The sequence below is a fragment of the Gambusia affinis genome, linkage group LG16 (assembly GCF_019740435.1).
Source record: "Gambusia affinis linkage group LG16, SWU_Gaff_1.0, whole genome shotgun sequence".
NCBI classification, from domain to species: domain Eukaryota; kingdom Metazoa; phylum Chordata; class Actinopteri; order Cyprinodontiformes; family Poeciliidae; genus Gambusia; species Gambusia affinis.
In genome coordinates, this window is record NC_057883.1 from 11,077,643 (window position 1) to 11,100,019 (window position 22,377).

A 22,377-nucleotide genomic window follows, 5' to 3' on the forward strand; every position below is an offset into this window, starting at 1 on the left:
GGGCCTCCTGCCCAGGCCTATTCTGGCATGGTGTTATGCAACAGTCCAAACCCGTAGAAGCTCCATCAAAGGCAGGCTAAACAAAGGCATGACCTGACTTCCCATGTCTTCTCCAGCAGGCAGAGAAGCTATTAATGAGGATCTATGGCCCACAGCAATGGAGGCCCTGAGTCCCTCTAGCTATGTCCATCAGGATACTTAGCCCCATGCAGTCATTAACTTCTGTTACTAATTGTCAAATTCATTAAACTAATCCTTCCCCCACATCCTGATGTCTCCTGTGGAAATAGATGGAGAGGCCTGAGTTATTAAGATGTCAGCTGTGGAAAAGATTAAGGCCAGCAGACATGCTCCACAAAGAAACGATACGGCCATTAAACTCTATATCAGGTAGCGTGTGATGAATTTTGTAATTATATGTACATTTATCTTTGGAAGGGAATAAAAGACTGGTTCAAATGTATTCACAGTCACAGACATGCCTTCAGTCACGAAATCTATCTGCACTAAAGATACATACAAAAATTGAACTGAAGGAAGCTGCAATTCTCTCCTCACTTGGGTAGATATTCAGTCAGGGAAATGTTTAACAGCCAAAGCCATTAACAGCAACCAAGGCAATTAGAAAGCCATAAAATATTAAAAATTCAATATTCATATTCTTATGGAATACATCAGAACCCTCATTAATGCTCTCTCAATGGCTGTCACAATGAGCTTCTAATTATACACCCTAACAATACAAAGCTCTAATTTGTAGAATGGTGGGTTTCCAACATGCCAGATTCAGTCTGAGCCCAGAGCTGCCAGATTGTACCAATTACAAATGCAAAGTAACAAATTATCACCCTGTGTTCCTATGCATTTTTCATGTCAAAAATTTCTTCTAGAAAATGACATTTTGAAATAAAACGCGTATAAGAATAGCTTATTTCTCAAAACAGAAAAGATGACTTTGAATTCATGGCAGAAAGTTCCACAGGTAGCAGGCTTTAAACATAGAACCTACAGAAGCAAGGACAGATCTGTAAACAATGATATAGGGTTTAAAATCAGGGAATCTAAACATTTTTTAATGCTGTTTCCAATAGTGGAAAATACCTAAATATAACTCCAAACCTTTCCAGAATGTCCTGATTATAAATCCTCTTTTTAAATTGCAAATTGCTGAACATGTACGCCATAATGCTTTACATAAGTGTTGTGTGTTGTATGTAGTGTTCTATCTGTAATATCAGTTTGGTGGAAAACTGAAGAAGGTGGAGGAATTTAATTAAAGTGCATTGAATGACAGTTTGCACAAGGGCATAGAAGTCCTGTCTACTGCTCTCCAAAGCTGCAATCACAATGTCATATTATCAGCATGTCTGACCCCATAGCTTTAAATCCTACACCCCCTTGTCTTCAACATTCTACTCCATCCGGCCTCCTCTCTGCCCCACCTTCCCTGCATCCATCATGTAAGTGACTGTATGTGACACAGTTTTAATGTTGTCTGCATTAGATGCACTCTGGACCCGTTTTAATCTAATGGGATTGTCCTCCTGTGCTTGCCCCCACTGTGGGAATATTGGGATGGGGGTTGCTGTTGCATCTAAAGTGGATGCGGTGCAGAGTTGGGGCCTGTTGGGGTCAAGCGATCTCGTTTAATGGAATACTGACAAAGTCCTGGGGCGTGATAAGGTGCCCTGACAGCTTAGACATACTAAAATGACAGGAAGCTGAGTCTGAGCAAAGAAGAACACAGCTGTTTGATTCTCTTTACCTTTCTGTATGATCCAAAGTGACAACCTGGGTTCAGAAAGAGGCAGGTTACAGCATATGGAAAACCATTTACAAGAAATATTTGGTAGTGTTTATAATTATGTTGCAGCGGTTAACATTTAAAGTTTAACCATTTCCATTCGGATACAAGAGCATCTACTGAGGGTTTCAGTTACAACAAAAGAGTAAAAGGACATAGAGGCTTAGCAAGTGTCTATTTAAAACACATATTAGGCTAAATCTTGTTCAAAAAGCTTTTCAAAAACACATTCCCTAAGGTACTCTAGTGTTGCTGTGTGTTTTGAAGTAGCTGCTGAATGATGGGCTCTTCCTTTGCGCTTGCAGACAGACTGGCTAGATGACTCAACATGTGTCAGGTCCCGACCGTGCACACTGCTGAAACAATAAAAACAAAGTTCCCACAAAGCCAGCTGCACATAAACTTCCAAAGATGATGTAGCATGAAGACGTGGAGGGAAGAAGCAGACCACAGAAGAGCATAATCCTCCGCTTAGGCTGCGATGCAGGTGTGACCAGCCAACAGAGGATATGACATGACACGTTGACTCTTCAGGCCGATGAATGAGCTATGCTCATCAACCAGGAATGTGAGGAGTGACAAGCAAGTGTGCGCTGACAAAGAAGGAAAAATATTGAATTTATTCATGGAGGTGCAATGGCGGCATTCTGTTCTATTGAGTTTGCATTTGGGCATGTTAAGACAAGGAGTAATTCACTGAGACTTTATCTAACATCACCAAGCAAAGCACAAAGGTACTTTCAGCCTCCATTTGAAGGAATCAGCCTTATTTTGATACCTCCAAATTTTGTTCATCTTCGTTATCATATGTCATATATATGAATAACAGTTTACTACCACATTCATTTCAAATGACAGAATACAAATTTCAATTTCAAATACATTGTCCTGCTAAGTATCTTTTAACAATGACAGAATTGTTTTTGACCAAAACAATTCTGTTTTTGACGAATACATTTTCCACGCATCACTGCTGGGGTTGGAAATGTAGAGAGATTAACGTTAGGTGGATTTTCTCTTAACATATACACGGCTACGTAAACACACGCTCAGACAGTTGTCAGGCAGGGAGGAACGAGTATTTGGCAAAAGCAAGCGCTATGTCTTTGTTTCAGCAGGCCAAGGACAAGGAGGCTTTCTTTATCAACACAGTGAAAGCTACATAGAGAGAAGCAGAAGACAGATATGGATGGATGAATCTATGCAGCTTTAGCAAAGAAACTTACATCTTCCCAGGTTTCAATCAAACTGTCACTAAAGGTTTGCTTTTAATCAATTCATAATTTTTGCAGCTCTTGCTGCAAAGTCGTAAACATTGCAGCAAGAGCTTTCTCTGGGAGACAAAAACAAAGTTATGATCCCAGAGCTGTTGTATATCAACATTCCCGTTTGGCTGAAGGGAGGAAAAAAGCATTCAATACAGGAAGTTGCTTTCAGAAAGTGAAAGGGACAGAATCAAAGAGCAAAATCCAGCGCCACAGAGAGGCAAACTATGTCAGTTGTTTTTTATGGCCCAAAGCAAACGCCTGGTCCGCAGGGTGTACAGGCGTACATGTGCTCATGTCCATTTACACACACAACCTCCAAATTGTAAAAATTTTTCTTTTTTTCCCATTGAGCTTATATTCTCGGCTTTTAGCGTTGTAACTCTCCTGTCCTGCATCCTTCAAAGATCTCAAAGACCCCTCCTCTGATCCCCAGAGAGAGAGAGAAAAAAATACAGCATTGATATTGGTTTAACTTACTCTTCAAGCTTCAGACTGTATTTTTTCCTATAGATGGTCTTTAACTGTGGGAGATGACGAAGCCTCCAACAAATATTTTGTGAGGGGAGAGTGGTTCACAGAACAAAAGCCCTCTAAAATGTGAGAAGATTATTGACAGGGAGTTGATAGACTTCACTTATTGGATGGTGTGAGGCAGATAGCATTAAGCTAGCTGTGCGTACCTCATAAGTTTAAAAGATTTAGAGATTAAATTCCTAGAGAGTGAGAAAAGGAAAATTTGAGAATAGCATTTTGATCACAGTAATTTTCTTCCAGGGTCAATTCAATCCCAAAAATTTCAGTGCAAACAAGCTTCATGATGTCTTTAACATCAAAATAGCACTAGAAAACAAAGATAAAAAAACACTCTGTTCCTCAATGGGACAATGTTCAAACCTAGCAGTTTGTGGTGGCTCATGCCCTTGGCAAGGCAAGATAAGACTATCAGCTTCCATCATCGCTAAACAAGATTGAGCAAAGTACATTAAGCAGAAAAACACAAACAAATTACAAAGGCTCTGGGAGGCTCGGCTCTTTATCTAATGTTTGCGGCTAACCGGTAGCGTCAGCTGGTGGGAAATGGGCCTGCATCTAATAGATCCTGTCCCACCATTTCCACATGGCCAAGCGAACAATACACAGCGCCATTATCTCACCGCTAATGCTATCCTTCCTCAAGTGCAAAACAAGCCTGTCGACCAACCCAAATACAAGAATTTTAGAGATGAGGAAAAGATAACAAGGACTATCACAGAGAGGCGGTACTGGAGACCCAGCTGCTTGAAGGAACCTTCATGAGAGAAAACTGTAATACATTATTAAACTTACCTGAATGAATGCCAAAAAAAAAGTTGATTTATTTCTGAAATTCAGTATGAGGAGGGCTGTTTTATGTGGTTTAATTAGACAGCTTGAAACTGATCAAATAAAAGACAATATTAGTAAGAAATGTAATGGCAGGAATAACTGTGGTAGAAAATCAACAGTTATGGCTATAGCTTTAAGAAGATTATGAATGCAAAACCCTTACAGAAACTGCCAAAAGTACCAATTCCTGCTTGAATGACCATGGTCATTTTACTAGATGGGCCAGTAAACTGGACTGACATTAAGTCCACAGAACATCTATGGAGTATTGTCTAGATTATAAGAAGACAAAAAAACCCAACAACGTAAACGAACTGAAGTCTACAATAAAAGCAACCATAGGCAGATCGTCTCCATGCCACAATGCACTGATTCAGTAATTTATACAAAAAGAGACCCAACCGACTATAGAGTGAATATATTTTACAATACATTAACATCATTTTCAGTGTGCCGACAATTCTGCATTTAAAATGATGTTTTTCAGTAATCTGAAACAATATTTAAATATTCTGTGAACATATGTGATTTTTCATTAGTTTGAAGTCATAATAATCAAAATGAACTGAAATAAATGCTTGCAATAATGTATGACAGATTCCCTGTGATAACTCTAGCCCTGTTTCACTTTACAAACTAAAACACTCAAACTTTTTCAGGATTTTAAGCTGCATCTCTAACAATAAAATCTTTGCGCAAATGATTGCCTGTTGGCCCAAAACTGCTTCTGAGCGACTTCCAATATCACCATTTAGATGTCTCTTTGCACCACAAACCACCTACAATAAGCCTGCATTAGCTTTATTATCGATCAGATCTTCTAAATCCTCACGGTGACCCTAGAGGTCATGATTTATGTATTAACCAGCTTTTTAAAGAAATCCATTTTCCTGTTGAGGCCCCGATGTACGTCTAATGCGGCACCATGCTGGTAATCAGAGAAGAGTCGGGTGTTTGATTCAGACCTACCCCTCCCTCCACCTTTTATGGTTCACACCGCACCTCAACATCTTGTCTCACAACACCTCGGCTGCCTAATCAATACTGCTTGGCTCCTGGTTCAACCAAAGACGGCTCCACCTCCCTTCACCACTGTTCTCCATTATTCTGCACTACCTTTGGTTCTTCTGCCTTCTCTCTTCACAGCAGGAGGCACCTCAATCAGGACGCACGTGTCTCGGCTTCTGAAGAGTCCGGATGAAAGTGCGACAACAATACAAGGAAGAAAAAGTTGAGGAAAGATAGAAAGAAAGAGGGAAGGCTAAAGGAAGATAATTCTTTGGACTTGTGGATGGGCTGCCTTGACAATCTCCAAGGGCCCCACTCCTGTGTGCAGATGTCAATAACATACCGTCAGTGGGGGGAGGTGGAGTGTGTATTTAATAAAGGTCAGGGGAAACATGGAGAAGAGGAGGAAAGAGTGTGTGTGAGTTCAAGAGAAGGATTATCCCACTAAACACAAGGTGTTTTAACCCACATGAGAGAGAGGGAATTTTTTAATCTACAAAGGCCAAAGGTCTCAGTCTGCCTCTTCAAGATTTTTTCCAACTCATCTCACCCCTCCACCTCTGGACAGAAAAAAAGATCACCCAATGAAACAGAACAAACTATTTTAAAACTTGTATTTCTGAGGAGTTAAACATTAAAGGATAAAAAAAAATTAGATTTGAAAGTAACATTTCCGTCTTTCTGTAAGCGGGGTCTCGCTTTGACAGAGACGTTACAGCCCGGCTAATTAGAGCTGGCGGAATAGAACATGTGCATAGATATCATCTATTGTTCCTCATCACTCTAATGAGCTTAAATGTCTTTGTCTTTATTCATCAGCTCAAAGGTTGCAGAGTCGATGCGATAGAGTTATTTTCATTTTCTACATCTCACAGTGTCTTAAAAAAGTATTCATACCCCTCAAACTTTGTCACATTTTGTCATGTTGCAACCGCAAACTTTAGGGTGAAATGATGTATACCAAACATTTTCACCCACTGTAGTCTGAAACGTGTGGACTGGATATCAATTCAACAACCTCTAATATAAAAAATTTAAATAAAATCCACTGCAATTAATTATCTTCAGAAGGTGCAGATTATGCATAATTAAGGCTGAGCACAGATCTAACTATTTAATGAAGGCCTCAGAGGTTTGTCAAGAACATCAGTGAAAAATGAAGGTAAAAAGACACAGCAGAAAAGTTGGGGAGAAAGTTGAAGAGCATTTTAAAGAAGGGTTAAGAGTGAACATCATTTGAAGAGTGGTGCTGCTGAAAATTTACCAAGATACAGGACCCTACCTAAACCGACATGTCAGACAAGGAGAATATTAATAATAATAGAAGCATCTGAAATACCTTTGATAAGTCTAGTGGAGCAGCAAAGATTAATGGTTCTGGTGGAAGAGTATTTTAGTATGCCAAGTAGTTTGGAACTCTGGAAATCTATGAAAGAGGGTTAAGAAAAAGTCATTGTTGATATGAAGCTGTGTGAATTTATGTTGGCAGTTTGTCTCAAGCCTAATGAGGGGGAAGATTCTCTGGTAAGATTAGATCTAAATTCAACTGTGCATGGTGAAAAACTAAGACTCCCCATCAAATTTAAAACATATTGATGGCAGCATATTGCTGTGGGGATGCATTTCTTTAACAGAGCTGAAGATGGGACAATTCTGGAAGAAAACATGTTAAAGGCTGCAAAAGACTTCAGACTGGGGAAGAGGTTCATCTTCCAGCTGGACCCTAAATTAACATATAGCCTAAACTGACTTAGTCTGAGCTATTTTGCAAAGAACGGACAAAAATGTTATTCCCTTGTTATGCAAAGCAAGATTAACTGACTTGCAGCTGTAGTTGCAGCAAACAAGGTTTCAACAAAAAAAAAACCTAAATACTTTTGTAATGTGCTGTACATGTTGACGTCCTTCTAAAAACATTGTTTACGTCTCTAAAAAGAAATGTAGCTAATAGCTACTAATCCATGGCATCTCCGATGTTTGGAGTTGGATCTAGGGAAGAGAAACAGAGTGCATGGATAACTGAGAGGAGTGAGAACACCTCTGTCTAACCTGGAGTGCTGAAAGAGGCCAAGCTTGTGGAAAGGTGTGCAATGGGAACAGAGATAGACCTGTTATCATGTAACAAGGGCCCCGATTAGAAATGACCTTGAACAGACAAGCGTGCATGGAACACACACACACACGGACGCACAACAGGGGTCACGGGGCACAAAGAGCCACTGTGTCAGGTCACAGAACACAGAGAGAAGGATATAAGATTTGAGGGATGCGATATGACTAATATGAGGGGTTTTGCAAGCTTTGGGCAGTGGGGAGACTGGCGTTACAGCCAGGGGTGACTGACACTGTTGATCTGTATCACACATCAGAGCGGATCACACAAAGCGGAGCAGACCAACCTCACAGTCAAGTATGGGCACAGAACTTGCAAAATAACATTTTGTAACTCATGCGCCTTTGTGGTGACAGCACTTTCATTTGAAAGCAAATATGAGTATTTAAACCCTATACCACAACAAAAATATCTTTCTGCATTCAAGTGTCTTAGATTTATTTCCCAGATGACACCAAGATGCAATTTATTCAGTGAAAATGCAGCCTCAAGCAAAAAAAAAAAAAAGAAGAAGAAGAAAAGAAAAAAAAGAAAAAAACGTCAAAAACTTCTTCACCCAAACTGTTATTTCAGCTCCTCAAAGGAAGAGTTCAAAGATCAGCACCTAGCAGGATGGGACAGGGTACGGCGTGGCTTGCATGTCGATCAGGTTACACACTTCAAAGAAGCGCTGCCATGCACAGCCAGTGATGAGAGCAAAGAGGCCAACTAAAGAGCCACATTGTCATTCTGCCAATATTGCCACTGCCAAGGAAAGGATAGCTCATTTTTTTCTAATATAATTGGAGGGTTTTTTCCCCCTCTATCAACAAAGGTTCTGAAGAATATGATCTCTTCCTTTGAATTTTCTGAATGGCTTAAAACATTCTCAGACAACTTTTCTTGGGCAGAGAATGGGAATGATCAATAGATGGCACTGTTGGCTAATGCTACAAGTTTGCGTTGCCAGTCTCACAAACAGAGAAGGAGGAGGGGGGAGGAATATCCGCTTTTAAAAGTCATCAACTTTGGATCTGGGAAGAAAAAAAAATCTTTCATCTACATGCAAGTGTTCTTTGCCAGATATAAGCTTGTAACTTGAAATTAATTCAAACTTCTAAGGAGTAACTTTAAAACTTGTATTATTTATTCGCTCCATTTATTTCTATTTGATATTTATTGCTAGTGTTTCTTCAATGCATTTATTATTTGTTACTGTTTGTTTAATGTGGCATTTTCCTATTTTTATGTCCCTCTGCGCAGCACTTTATCTCATTTCTCTGTATCAAAGGTGTTTTATGAATCATAATAAAAAGTTATTGATTGCTCTTAAGTTATCATTTTATTTTTTATATTGTTTATTGCATTAATTTTATAGCAAAAAATGTTTTTACTATTAGTTTTATCAAAATCTATTCTCTCAGCAATATCTAAAATTTTCGCAAACCCAAAAATCCTTTTTTCATTTTGTTTCTAAAGGAAAAACAGTGAACCTTAAAACACTAAAAATGACCCTAAGACATGTAAATAATTTGTTAAAGTTGAATTTTGTAGGAAAGTTGACAATATAAATACAACTGACCGAAATATATGTATGCAGAGCACAAGATCCAACTAGGAAACAGCCTCAGAGAGCGGCGGCTGAAACTGAAATCTGAGCCATCAAGTTGTACTCTTATGGTTGCCATCACTCAGTAAGCAAAAGAGGAAGCCTGTTGTTTATGGTGAAAGATTGTTGATGACGGTGAGAAGGGTAAATGGGGACATGACTGGAGTTTCTGCAGGCCTACGAGGGCCCCATGGGAGTTCAGCTGCCCTGATCTATGGCCAGTCAGACTGAAGAGGTCAGGCCAAAAGAGCCCTGGAAATAGGAAATTAGCAGGCTTTTGCAATTAGAGAAAGGGCCACAGGCGAGGATGGCATTGGCTCATATGCAACAGAAATATTTAAATGTAAATGATTTCAAGACGGCATAAAAACAGAAAACAGGCTGTGTGAAGTTGGATATAATCACAGCACGAAGGCTACATCAAGAGGTTTTTGATTTAAAAGTGTGTGTAAAGCTGTGCGATTTATTTAGAAAATGATAAAAGAGAAAAAAAAAAAAAAAAAAAGGCGGGCCAAAGGTTTGAAATGCCCCTGGGCAGTCTGACTAGCCCTTGCCACTAGGTCTGAATGTGTGAACATGCGGAAACCCCAGAGCAGCCCTGCGTTCCAGATAAACATGTCTCCACATCAGCTCTTTAGAAAGGACCATGAGAAAACACTATCTGTCTTATTTCCAGCACATCGAGCCAGCTCTCATCTGAAAAACAAACTCCACAATCCCATAAGAGGCGTTTAAATTTTGATGTATCTGGCTAAAATAGGAGGTTGTGTAGGGGTGCGGCGGGAATAATGCGTTACCCTGCACAGGATCAATCCCCGCACGCTGTTTGCGCTGACAGCAGGAAGAGCTTTTGCCGCGGTTGAAGTTTCTGTCCAGGTAGCTTCCTCATGGCTGCAGGCGGTCAGATAGGCAGCGCTGAGTTAACCACACATGCACTTATCTCAAAGCTGTCAGTCAGCCACCCCTGCACCACACCAGACCACCGAGGTCCTCATACATAATTTGCCATCAAATGAATATTTTCTCAGCGTCCTAGCAAACGGGCTATTTGATGAAATATTCATTCAGTGATTAATTTTTGCATCTGATCTTCTGTCAACTGAGATAAAAAAAAATTTAACTTTTCCTGTGAAGCCGTTGTTGAAGGGCACCTTTCTCCAACTTTGCACATAAAACTTTGATCAGCTGATGCAGCATGCATACTATTGTTCCGGAGTGAGGCGAAGAGACAACTTACCACACTTACAAGTGAAGTTATGGCATACTAAATGAGACAGACTAAAAGCACAAACATGACTTTTTACTCTTCTGAGCAAATTAGATGCAGATGATAACAGGTGTTATGAAGAGTGCAGCAGCTCAGCTGATGCTACAATATAAGTAGCAGCTCCTTAAGGCAGTATGAGGAAACAGATGGTTAGACTCCATCACATCCACCACATTTAAACACCACCTTTTCTTAGCAAAAAAAAAGACTAAAAGTAAATAAAAGGCTCATTTGGAATTATGATAAGTATAGTGAAAATGTCTACATGCCAAAGTAATTTGACCTTTTGGTGAACAAATAAAATGAGAAAAGCATAAAACTGGATGGACAGAGTTTGAAAAATAGCACGAGACTCAATCTCCTTGAGCAGCAGGAAGTAAGCGTCACCAAGAGAAGAAGGAAAAGGGTGAACATATGGAATCGTTTCAAATCTTAAAAAAGGCATTTTGCAAAGCATGTGGAGCAACAATACCTGGCAAAACACAGCAACTTGAAGAGACATCTGGAAGCAGACCATCCCACACATCCTAGATCAGACATGTCAGGGTCAAGACCTGCGGGGCCTGGGCTACAGACCCAGATAAGAAGTGAATGTAGTTCATAAAACTGAACAAACCCAAAGCTGAGACAGAAGTTACTTTGTAAGCCACAAATCCTGCTTCGCAGTTCAGTTTCACTAAACTAAGTATGAATATTTGCTGAAAATGTAAACTTCTTTTTCTCAGATATTTTGAATTATTCAATAGGGCTCCCTTAGCATTTGATTCAATCTTAATGCCACCACCGTAGGCATCCCATATGCACTATAATATTTCTTTACAATTTTCATATTTGTCCTACATTTAGGAGGTTTTTGCATGTCAATCTCCAGTTTCAGCTTTGTTGTGGAGGAATAAACCAATAAAAGTTTTGGTTAAATTATCAGCCATGCAGATTAGGATAGTTTCTGCAAAAAGCGATGTATGCCATCTGATTCTGCGCAAAAGAGTTGCAAAAATAAAATAAAATTTAAAAAACTGCAACACAAAAAATTTACAACTCCGTTCACAAAAGGAAATAATATTCACCAATGTCATACTTGACATATATTGTAATATATTCTAATACTGCACAAAATACTCCAAAATACTGCAATCTATTTTTGTTTCTGAAAGGGACTCTTCACTCAACCAGCTTACATGCACAATTTGGAGGTGTGTGTGTCTCTCTATGGCTGAAAGTCCAGAAGCACCAAGACTCAAGGAAACCATTTAATTAGCAGTGGCGTGTACATCAGCTGTTGAAATCAGCTGTAGCACTATCAAGTTTGGGTTTGAGGACTCTTCCACACAGCACTCAGAGTCTTAACATGCTGCAGCCATGTCATTACAGCGGTTTTGTACTTTTGCAAAAAAATCAAGGACCTATCCAGCTCCATCATTCATAGTGGGAAGAGCAGAATGATGTCCCACAATAGCCTCCTCCAAGGCCTTACAGACACCAGTCTCTATGAAAAGGGGTTCTAAAGGAAATACACGAGTTTATTAATTGATACCTTCATCAACATTTTCAGATTCCAGTATAGGCTGCAGGTTTCAGGTGGCTATGCCTGGTTTCCTGTTCCAATGATTTAAAACGGATTGGGCTGCAGTTACCATGCAACACCATTCTTTTTTTTTACTGCCATTGTACAACACAAAATATTTCTTAACCTTTTTCATTTAGTAGTTTCAATTCTTTGTGCAGTAGTTTACTGTCAGATGATGAGGTAGGAAAAAAACCCCAAAACAAACAAACGAAAAGAAAATTCCATAAATTCTTCTTGAGATAAAACCTACCTTAACGAGGTACAGCAGCTGATACAGGTCTTCCACCTCATCCCCTTCTGTCTGACTGTAATTTCTGCTCGTGTCCAGGCTAGAACCTTGTATGGTACATCTATAAAGAGGCAACTCCATTGCATCAGCGTACAGCTCTATTGCCTGATGACCCACCGTCTGGTACATGTAGCTGTCCAATTCATCTATAGCATAAGGAAAAGTGTTTTGGGTTCAAAATCTGATGGCAGTGCATATATGGAATGAAATGACATCAGACTTATATGGCACATTTTCAGGACACTCAAAGATGCTTTACAATGATATCAGTCATTCCCATTCACATGCTGATGATGGCAAGCTAATGGATTGTAGCTCCATAACAACGGACATAGTTTGAAGAACAAACTCCTACCTCAGTCACCCCAATATCTGATGTGTAAAGGATGAATTTGTAAATAAAAAGGGATGCTAGCAGAAGTGCATCAAAATGTGAAATAAACAATGGAGCAACTCACTGTAAAATTACCAATTTAGTTAAGTATCATTGTATGTTGCTAAGTCACTGTAAATTAGCAATATACCACTTTAACATGGCTTACTGTGGACATTATTACAGAAAACCATAATATAAAAAGAAATAATTTAAAGATAATTATAATATATTTGGTGAGTAATTACTTTTGAATCCCTATTCTTAGACATGATTCCATCCTGATGCAGTCACATGTTATTCTTACAAATATGAGACTTGACTTCTAAGGAGTACAATGTATTTTTCAGGCACAGTGCCATTTTTTAGCACAATCAAGAAACTATGCTATCTTCAGATAATATAAAAATACATATATATCAAACATAAAATGTAAAAGAATTTGGCACATAATTTGGTGCCCTGAAATTGGACCTCTGTCTCTTTAAGAAACTCCAACTAATTGCTGCTGCTGCTGCTGCTAGTCCGGTGGAGCTGAGTAGAGGAGAAACAGGAGAGGGGTACTCAGTAAGGCAACAGCACAGTTGGTGAATGAAGCTCTGAGGAGGGCCTTTGTGGAAATAGGTGAAACCTTTTTGGGAGCAAAGGTTTAGTCATGTTTAGTCAAGTGGCTGCCACGGGTATGGTGGGGTCACACTGACCCTGTGTACAATTTTACAGTAGATTTTTGTGGAAATTGCCGGTCTGGCCGTCTCACTAAGACCACAGGAGGATTAACCTTCCATGACAGAATAAAAGCGATAGTCCAGGTATGATTGATGAGGGAATAACATTATAACATGATTTAAAGCTCAAAAAGTCAAACTTACATAAAACCCTATTTCATAAAACATTTTTCACAATTTCTCTGATCATTTGGCACGTGGTTTGTATGAGGCTGGAGACAGAACAACTATGATTTGATTGAAAAAAAACTTGATGTAAATTAAAGCATCTGCTGGTTTTGATTGGCATATTTATATTTGTATGTACGGTACCTAGTGAAATCTTCCTAGTGAATTGGGTGACGAACAAAGCAGATGATGGTCAATGGTTGTAAGCATAAATGCCCAGGGTGTGTATCCCATTTTATAATAATTACATTGTTGCCATGTTCACCTTGTGTGTGAAGTTACTTTCTGGGTGTTCTGGCTTCCTCCCATAGTCCCAAAAACATGCAGTTATTACCGGGGGAGGGTGGGAATGCATGTTTGTTGGTTCAGTGTGTCTCTGTGTTGCCCTGCAATGTTCTGACAATATGCAAAGGTGTACCCCGCCTGTCAGTCTTTAATGACCATCCATCCTTTTAGCTTTTATCTGGGTATAGAGAAACAGTGGATGGAGTTAGTACTGTGCATAAAAAAGGAAAAGAGCATTGTTGCTGTTATCTCTGTAAATTGAACCAAATCTCTAAGTACAGTAAACAAAAACCTCTAAAGTTGTATTGAAATTATTTTTATTTTCTTATTTTTGGATAGAAATGATGATTTTACTTATCATATGATATTTATATTTGAAAGAGAAAGAGAATTATAAATAATGGAAATTTCATAAAACAATGCAACTAATTTTTTTTTTTAAACAGCAAAATTAACACAACTTATTAATTACAGAGAAGGGCAAACTGTAGTACTTCTGTGACATATACAAATGTATGTCGACAAGCATACTGGCTGTCCCAAACACAATATGTAGCCTATGAGGACCACAGTGGATCCAATTAAGCTACGTCGGAACATTTTCCTCACCTTTGTGAGCGGGGCGCAAGTTGGCCAGAGCCACAATCTTGTGTCCAGCAGCAACACACTGCATCATGTTGTAGCAGCTGTCTTTGCCTCCACTGCACACAGCATCACAAACAGGCAAAAAGGTAAAGGCAGAGTTACAGCAGTAAGAGTGAATCTATTATTATAAGGACTGAGTTGCAAATGCAGCTATCACGCTTGAATTAATTTATACTTTTCTATAGACATTTATGACAACTTGCAAATTATTGTAAGTGGTGTGTGTTGCAAACAGTCCAAGTTTGAATGAAGGCAGCCTCCTTAAGATGCTCGTTTTGAAGTTCTGCAAACGAAAAACAGAGAGCTGTTATTACCTGATTAACGCAACCACTTTCATCTTCTTATAACCCGTCTTTTAGTCTGTTGATATAAAAAGGGAGCAGAAACTACTGTGATAGTGTGATAAGCGCTCTTAGCAACCGGCAAAATGTACACAAAACCATGTGAGAGGAAGCTTCCGGGTTAACGAGGACCCCGTTGGAAATATTAGACGGCCTTCAATGTGCCTGAATAAAAACTTGTTTCTTTTTAACGTTTGAGAAAAAAAGGGGGGTTATTTTAACTTATTGCAGATCACCAAAGGTTTTGGGGTTGTATAAGGCTAATGTAGACATAGTAATATCAGACAAAGAAACATCTGTTGTATAAAAAAAATGAAAGAAGCATCACAAGCATAAAAAAGGACTATAATATCATGAAATGAAATAATAGAACCTGTAAAATTATGCAAATTGGTTATTCTAGATCACTGATGAACTTGTAATTTTTAACCTACAATTATTACACATACTTCATCAAAATATCTTGCCTTTGAACATACTGGAATACTACATAATATACTCTACAAACTTTGGTGTCCTGCAACTTTTAGGTGTGTCTCTGTTTCAACACCTGAGTCTGACAAAGAGGCTGTTATTTGAACAATTCTGATATTTGATCCTTCACCGTACCTAGAAATGTGGAAGGGTCTGCAATATATTCAGAAATTGAATATATTTCTGAATATATTCAGAAATATATTCTTAAATATATTTCAGAAATATATACCTCCCCATAAGTACCTTCCTTATGGGGAGGTACTGTAATTGCTTCATATTCAATGCCATTTGTCAGCACAAAGTTTGAAGTATCACAACAGGAGTAGACTGGTTTGTGGACTTTTTGAGTAAAGCCAATTGAGTCTAAAATGGTATTAAAGTATACATGTAGGTTATCACTTTCCATGTGTGATAATAATTTATGTGTGCCAACATCAATGAAATAAATTCCCCACCATATTAATTTGATCAATATTTAACACTAAATCAGCTAAAAATATCTGAGTTAAAAAATTAGTGTAAGGACCTGTTGGTTGATACAAAATAACAAACGCAAGTCGTTTTAGTTCAATTTTGATGAGGAAAAATAACGGTTAGTTGTTTAAAAGAATTGTAGCTATTTATAGGTCTGGGTCTAATATTAAATTTGGATGAAAAGTGGTTGCTACTCCTCCACTTCACCCTATTGTTCAATAAATATGAACATTTTAATAATTAGAAGGAATTTACTCATATATGCTAATATAATCCTCTTACTGCAGCCATGTTACTGTGAAATGAAACAAATCTGGATCAATCGGATTATCAGAAATCAAAAACTGAAAATGTAAACATCTTTTTCTCAGATTTTTTGAATTATTCAATAGGGCTCCCTTAGCATTTGATTCAACCATAATGCCACCACCATAGGCATCCCATATGCAGTACAATATTTCTTCACAATTTTCATATTTGTTCTACATTTAGGAGGTTTTTGCATGTCAATCACCAGTTTCAGCTTTGTTGTGGAGGAATAAACCAATAAAAGTTTTGGTTAAATTATCAGAAATGCAAATTAGGATAGTTTCTGCAAAAAGCGATGTATGCCATCTGATTCTGCACAAAAAATTTCCAAAAATAAAATAAAATTTAAAAAACTGTAACACAAAAAAATGTACAATTCCGTTCATGACAGGAAATAATATTCACCAATGTCATACTTGACATATACTGTAATCGGGTTATCAGAAATCGGGTTATCATTAACTAATAATTGTGTTTTATTTTTCCATTCTGCCAGTATCATATTTTTCTTTTGGATTTTCATGATTTGTTTGTTTAAGCATTATCTTTAATCCATTTGACTTTAGCTATGGGCAAGACACTGTCTCAGTGGGGTAATGGTGAGTAACTACCGTAAGTTACTGAGAAGTGTCCTATGACTCTGGGTTGTTAGTGCATTGGAGGACTGATAAATTCAGACAAATTCCTTAAAAGAGGAATTTGTCAGGTCCAAAGCAGACAAATTCTGCTTTGGACCTGGTCTCTTTTTATCAGACCAGGTTTTCCCAAAAATATTCAACAATTATCAGTGAATCCATGAAGACAATCAGCTGTTGAATGGCAGCATGCAGCTTCATATGTCATCACTGGTCCAATCAGGACGAGGACGATAGAAAATTCTGTAGTTTGACGTTGTTTTTGCAAACACATGGTGCAAACAAGGGGGAAAAACATTTTCAAAGTTTAATATACAGTAAACTAAAGCTACAACAGCTGTGGATACTGTACTTCTCATTTTTTTAAAGAGGACAAAAAAGTCCAGGCAGTGGTATTCACACGCAGGTTGTGCTTTTCCTCTGAGGGAGCCCCATTTTGCTCAGAGGAAAGCCTTTGATGCTCCTTTTGCTCTCTGTTGTTGTGCCAGAGCAGAAAAATTGCACTGCTTTTTGTGCGCTTCCCTCACCTTCTACCCCTAAGCAGGCCAAAGGCAACTGATTCCGTCTGAGAGTACAAAATTGAGAGAGACGTCTTTTCATCCCTTTGCTTTTAACTAAATTCGCTTTTTTGCTGTTGTTTTGTTTCTTTTTGCGTTTTTTCTTTTTTGTAGAATAATTGACAAAATCAACAACCTGCAGACGAACATCATTTTAGTTGTGATACAACCAGAACAGGCTGAAAGTACAGCTTTCTTTATTTAAAAAAAAATAGCTCTAAAGTACAGTGTTGTGAAAACAGTATTTTCTCTCTTACAGTTTGCTTCTGCTTTTACTATGCTTCAGATCATGAGACAAATTTTGATGTCACCCAAGAGTTAACCTGAGTACATACTAAAAATAATTGTTTCCAATTGTAGATTTTTAGCTAGATGCCAGTGTTGGTTAAGAATAATATTGACCCTTCTAAAATTCATTTATTAAATTCAAATATTTTTTTTTATCTCTTTGAAGTTACTAATTTTTTTCCCTACAAAATCTAATAGCGTATTCCTGTTCTACAATGAACATTTCAGGTGAACCAAAGTACATCTGATTTATCATGACGGCAAAACAACTGCGAATAAATTTGTTATTTTACCTCGCTTACAGATTTATTTAGATACAATGAGTGATATAGTTTTCAGAATGTTACTCCGACATAGTAGCTTGAAAAATATCCCTGTCCCAAGAAAGCAGGACACATCCCCCTGGGTCTGGTTGTCCTTCAGTTTTCTGAACTCGTTAATATATCATCTATGTCTTCCAATTCTTGAGTTATATTTTACATTACAGCCTCTTTCCCACAGGTAACATCCATTAAAGCCCAAGCCTAAAATATTTTACTAATGCAAATTGTGTCACTTATCACTTTTAATCTATCTAGTTTATTACCAAGACAAATAAAGAGGTATGTTGTTCACACTTTATTTGTGGCAGCATTTTCTGCTGACGTAAAGGAACATTTTATGTCTACATTGTTTGTGGGATGGGGATAAAAAGTGTTGATGGATAGCTCAGCAGAGACACAGCCAGCAGACGTGAATATGAGACGCATAAATATGAAAGCAAGGCAGCGGGAATCAAATGACACCCTTGGCCTTTCCTTAAAGGAGCATGTACATACGACAGGTGATTTACACAGAGACACAAGCTAATTTTTGCCACACAAGGACACAAAAACTTTGGTGTAATGAGAAACAAAGGCCTGAAATCACAAGACAATAAATTGAGTGTCAGAACACGCCGGCCAAGGTTGTACACTGAGTGGCCGGAATACAAACTCATGAACATGGTAGTAGTGCCTTCAAGAAAACGACAAAGCAAGTAAATAGTTTCTGGTGTATCATGCATTCTACATAACTGAGTTCTGCAAGTATTTGTAGAAAGAAAAATAATTACATAAATAAAACCAGGTAACAAAAATGTATTTTTTTCCTTCGATATGAATATAAAAGTGTTTTTTTAGTCCATTACAACTTGTATTAAAGTGTCAGGATTTCACTAATACAACTTGGTCAATGAGTGCATGGCTTACATAAATCTGTTTTGTTTTTTTGTTTTTTTCACTTTGCAACATCATACTTTTTTGTTTTCCTTTGGGTTCCCATGTGTTTTCTACATGAGTTGTGGATCTCCTCAGAGATACCATGGTCTTCCTGGCAGATTCTCTGATTACTAACTTGATGTTTGCAACATTAAGTTATTGGTCATGATAGGTTTAGGGAAAAAGGAAAGAAGGTTTGAGCTGGAAATAGGTATTAGAGCATGAAAGTAAAAATTTTCTAACTCCATTGAGTACCGGATGGGTGGGACCCTGAGAATTACCTGTCTACAGCCAGGTAATTATCATTTTACCTGCCCGGTAGCTGGAACAAGCCAAAACTAGCAATGTGCAACATTAACACCAAAGAACAGTTCATAAAGACAACATAGAGAAGCAATATGTTTTACCTAGTTATATATTTTCCATCCAGATTAAATTGCTTGCCAGTAAAAGTCTTATCAAGTATCACTGATTTGATAACCTACTTGTGGATTATTCTTCAAAAGTCCTTCTTCTCTTATCTGGTTGTCTTAACACCCATTAAATGTTTTATCATGCTATCACCTTTTCTATTAGGAACCAAACCCAAAATACTGAAAGCACAACCATCAAACGACATGGTTGTGCTCAAACAACTCTTGGTTGTCTCAGTCCATATTTTACTCAAGAATTGGTTCGTGAAACAATCTAAATTGGGTGTTGTTGTTTTATTAGTTTTTTTTAGTGTATGGATCATTATTCTTTCGTCCACCAGACTGGAACGTAATATTTTTGCATAATCCAGAACCTGAGTTAAATCACAGCAAGAGTGGATTGTTTCTTTGGCTTTGTGCAAGGTGGGCCTTTATACTACTTAGCCATGCTATATGTTGATGACTGGTATCTAATTTAAGAAAACATCTTAAATTCTTGTTGTAGGCAAGAACCTTAAATGAGGAGTCAAAATCAATCTACAAGTTGTATTTTGAGTAACTAACCATGTTTGAATGGTCTGGCAATTAAAAATTATTCTTCAAAGAAGCCACAAGCACAAATCAGGCAGCAAAGAAGTCACGCTTTTCAATTCCTTGCTCTGAAACGTCTGGTTATTCAATTTCTTCTCTTCTTATTCAGACTGTTTATAGTGAATTAACAAAATGTTACAGAAAAGAAACTGCTCCTTAATTTTGTTCTCAAAAATGCAATGGGCAAGACAGAAAACTTCCTTTAACCATAGATGAAACTGAATGAGCACTGATGACAGCCAAATGTTATCCTGAAGGAGTGATGTATTTGCACTCAAGTGAGTGATAGCTCAATGCAGCCTTGAGTATTCTTAACTCTGGTGTTTTCTCCATCAGGGGCTCATTTTCCAAAGAACTATCAGCATAATGATACCTCTTTAGGGCCCAACCACATCCAAATCAGTTAGTAAACAACCCAAACGGGGATCTGTACACATTTTTACAGACAATTAACTGTTATCATGAGGGCCCAAATGGATTAGTAGGCTCATTAATGTCTGAGGCTAATCGGTCCTTGATTGCAAATGTGAGAGAATGTGAAATAAGATCATGGTTTGATCCAAATTGTGTTTGATCATGACATCGTCCTTAACAACAGCCACAGCCTGCAAACAGTAAGTGAGGGGAGATTTTTTTTCTTGCCCTTTCTAAATTGCCCAATGACAATTTGGCTTGTAGTTCTGTTTCATTTGGCTTATAAACAGAAGAAAATCAATAAACTGGATGAAAAATGTTTTGCTTCATAAGCTGCTGCTGTTACTTGAAAGCCATGAGATAATTTACTGGTAGTCTAACTTTTGTTGGGTGTTCAGAATGCATTTGCAAGGAAAGTGCCTGATTGCTTAGAGAAGAATTATTAAAGTGACACCGAATGGATGCTGCTTTCATTTATCTGCAGTTCTGATTTGATCGACAGCACTTGTATTTGGCACCAGCTTGGTAATGAAAGTTAAACTTTTTAATATTTGATAACAGTTTAAAGATAGGTGATCATATATGAGAGCTTAAAAGAACAGAAGCAATGTTGTTTTCTTTTGCTGGATGTTGGTTACAATTTTGTAGTTGGTTATAATTTTGTAACCAACTACTAGGATTCCAAAACACCTGTCAAATTCAGAATTGTTCCATAATTCTTGCTGAGAGTTGACTTATCTTGTATTTACAGTGCAACAGATCATTACAAAAACCTGAGAAGTGAAGACAGATGCCTCTACCAGTTTGTAGCTAGAGATATATTTAAAAAAAATAGGACTGGGTCACAACCTAACAGGTGTGTAGTTTTGTGATCCTCTTCAGTAATCAATCCATCCTGCCATCCTGCTGCAAGGTGAACCTAATGGATGCCCCAGTAGAACTTTTTTTTCAGCATCTAACCTCTTCTTGTTCAACGACTCCCGTGTATTTAGTTCGATCCGTCTTGCCATTAACTGTGACTAGCTTCCTTGTTCCTGCCGAAGAAAATGATTTCCCACAGCATGATTCTTCCGCCACTGTGTCTCCCAGTGGACATGGCGTGATCTGAGGAATGTGCAGTTTCAGTTTAAAGGTTTTGCAAGACCTTTAAACTTGCAAAGGTGCACCTACAGGAGCTGCACAACTCCTGTAGGTGGAGTTGTGCAGCTCTAAGCACCAAGAAAAGCTAACACCAACATGGTGTTATTTTTTTCACAATATAAAAAAAAAAATCTATCTGTAGCATGTTTTTATTATGATTATTTAAACAGGAATCACTTTGTTGCCCAATCAAGGGAGAAAACTGCTTTAGAACTTGGATTGCACAGGTTTGCATGGTGCAATTTCTTCAGGCAGAATTCAAAAACTTGTTTAATTCCCTACCTATGAGAGATAAAACTGAAGAGCTAGTGTTACATCTGGATATGTTTTTCTCTTTAATATGGAAGAAGGGAGAAAGCACATGATCACTAAAACTATTTCTGCATGACCAGAATGTGCAGGAATGAGTCATATTGTCAGAAATCCAGCAGAAGCAAAAATAAATATGCTGTAAAGGGGATTGGTGGCGTTAAGGGAAAAAAATAGTCTTGCTCTAATGGACTAGTAGATTTCATCAAGGTTTCTATCTGCTTGTATAAAAATAAACAAAATGTTTTTTAGGAGTCTAATGGCGAATCTTAGAATTAACCAGGACTTTAAAAATAAATCTAAAAGAAATAACTTCTTTCTCATCCATGCAGTGCAGTACAAATGGGAACTTTCCATCACCCAAGCCAGCCAACCATCCCTTACAGTCTGAGTACAAATTGATTTGATTGTCCTTCCCTTCTTCTAGCCTCATAGAGTGAAATCAGGGATTTAGTGGTTGAAGCTTGTGAAGTTCCAGCCAAAAGGATGTGGTCTATTATGGTGTGCCACCATTCCTCTAATTACCAAGGAGCCAAAGCAAACTGTGCACACTGCTTTCACCTGACCCTGCTGTCTAAAACAGCTCTTCATATGTGTTAACAAAGATATTCTACTCTCAGAAACCCAAACTCCTTGGATATATGGCTTACTTGTCCAAATCCAATTGAAATATATCCTCAAAAGAAACCACACATCTTCCAGTCTGTTGAGCTCTTTAAGCTTTAA

The 22,377-nt window shown here is 38.0% G+C and overlaps 1 protein-coding gene across 3 annotated transcripts in view; it reads right to left on the reverse strand.

Moving 5' to 3' along the window:
• The window catches only part of dph6 (diphthamine biosynthesis 6), an 81,003-nt gene that overhangs the window by 50,917 nt on the left and 7,709 nt on the right, over window positions 1-22,377 (reverse strand). The window contains exons 2-4 of one of the 3 annotated variants that reach the window (XM_044143409.1): window positions 14,669-14,748; window positions 14,430-14,521; window positions 12,231-12,415 (exon numbers count right to left, since the gene is read on the reverse strand). In XM_044143409.1, coding sequence (XP_043999344.1) covers window positions 12,231-12,415; window positions 14,430-14,521; window positions 14,669-14,748 — 357 coding nt within the window. Of the gene's footprint in view, window positions 1-12,230; window positions 12,416-13,800; window positions 13,999-14,429; window positions 14,523-14,668; window positions 14,749-14,779; window positions 14,946-22,377 lie in introns of those variants that run through there. The other 2 variants (XM_044143410.1, XM_044143411.1) reach the window with 2 other exon arrangements.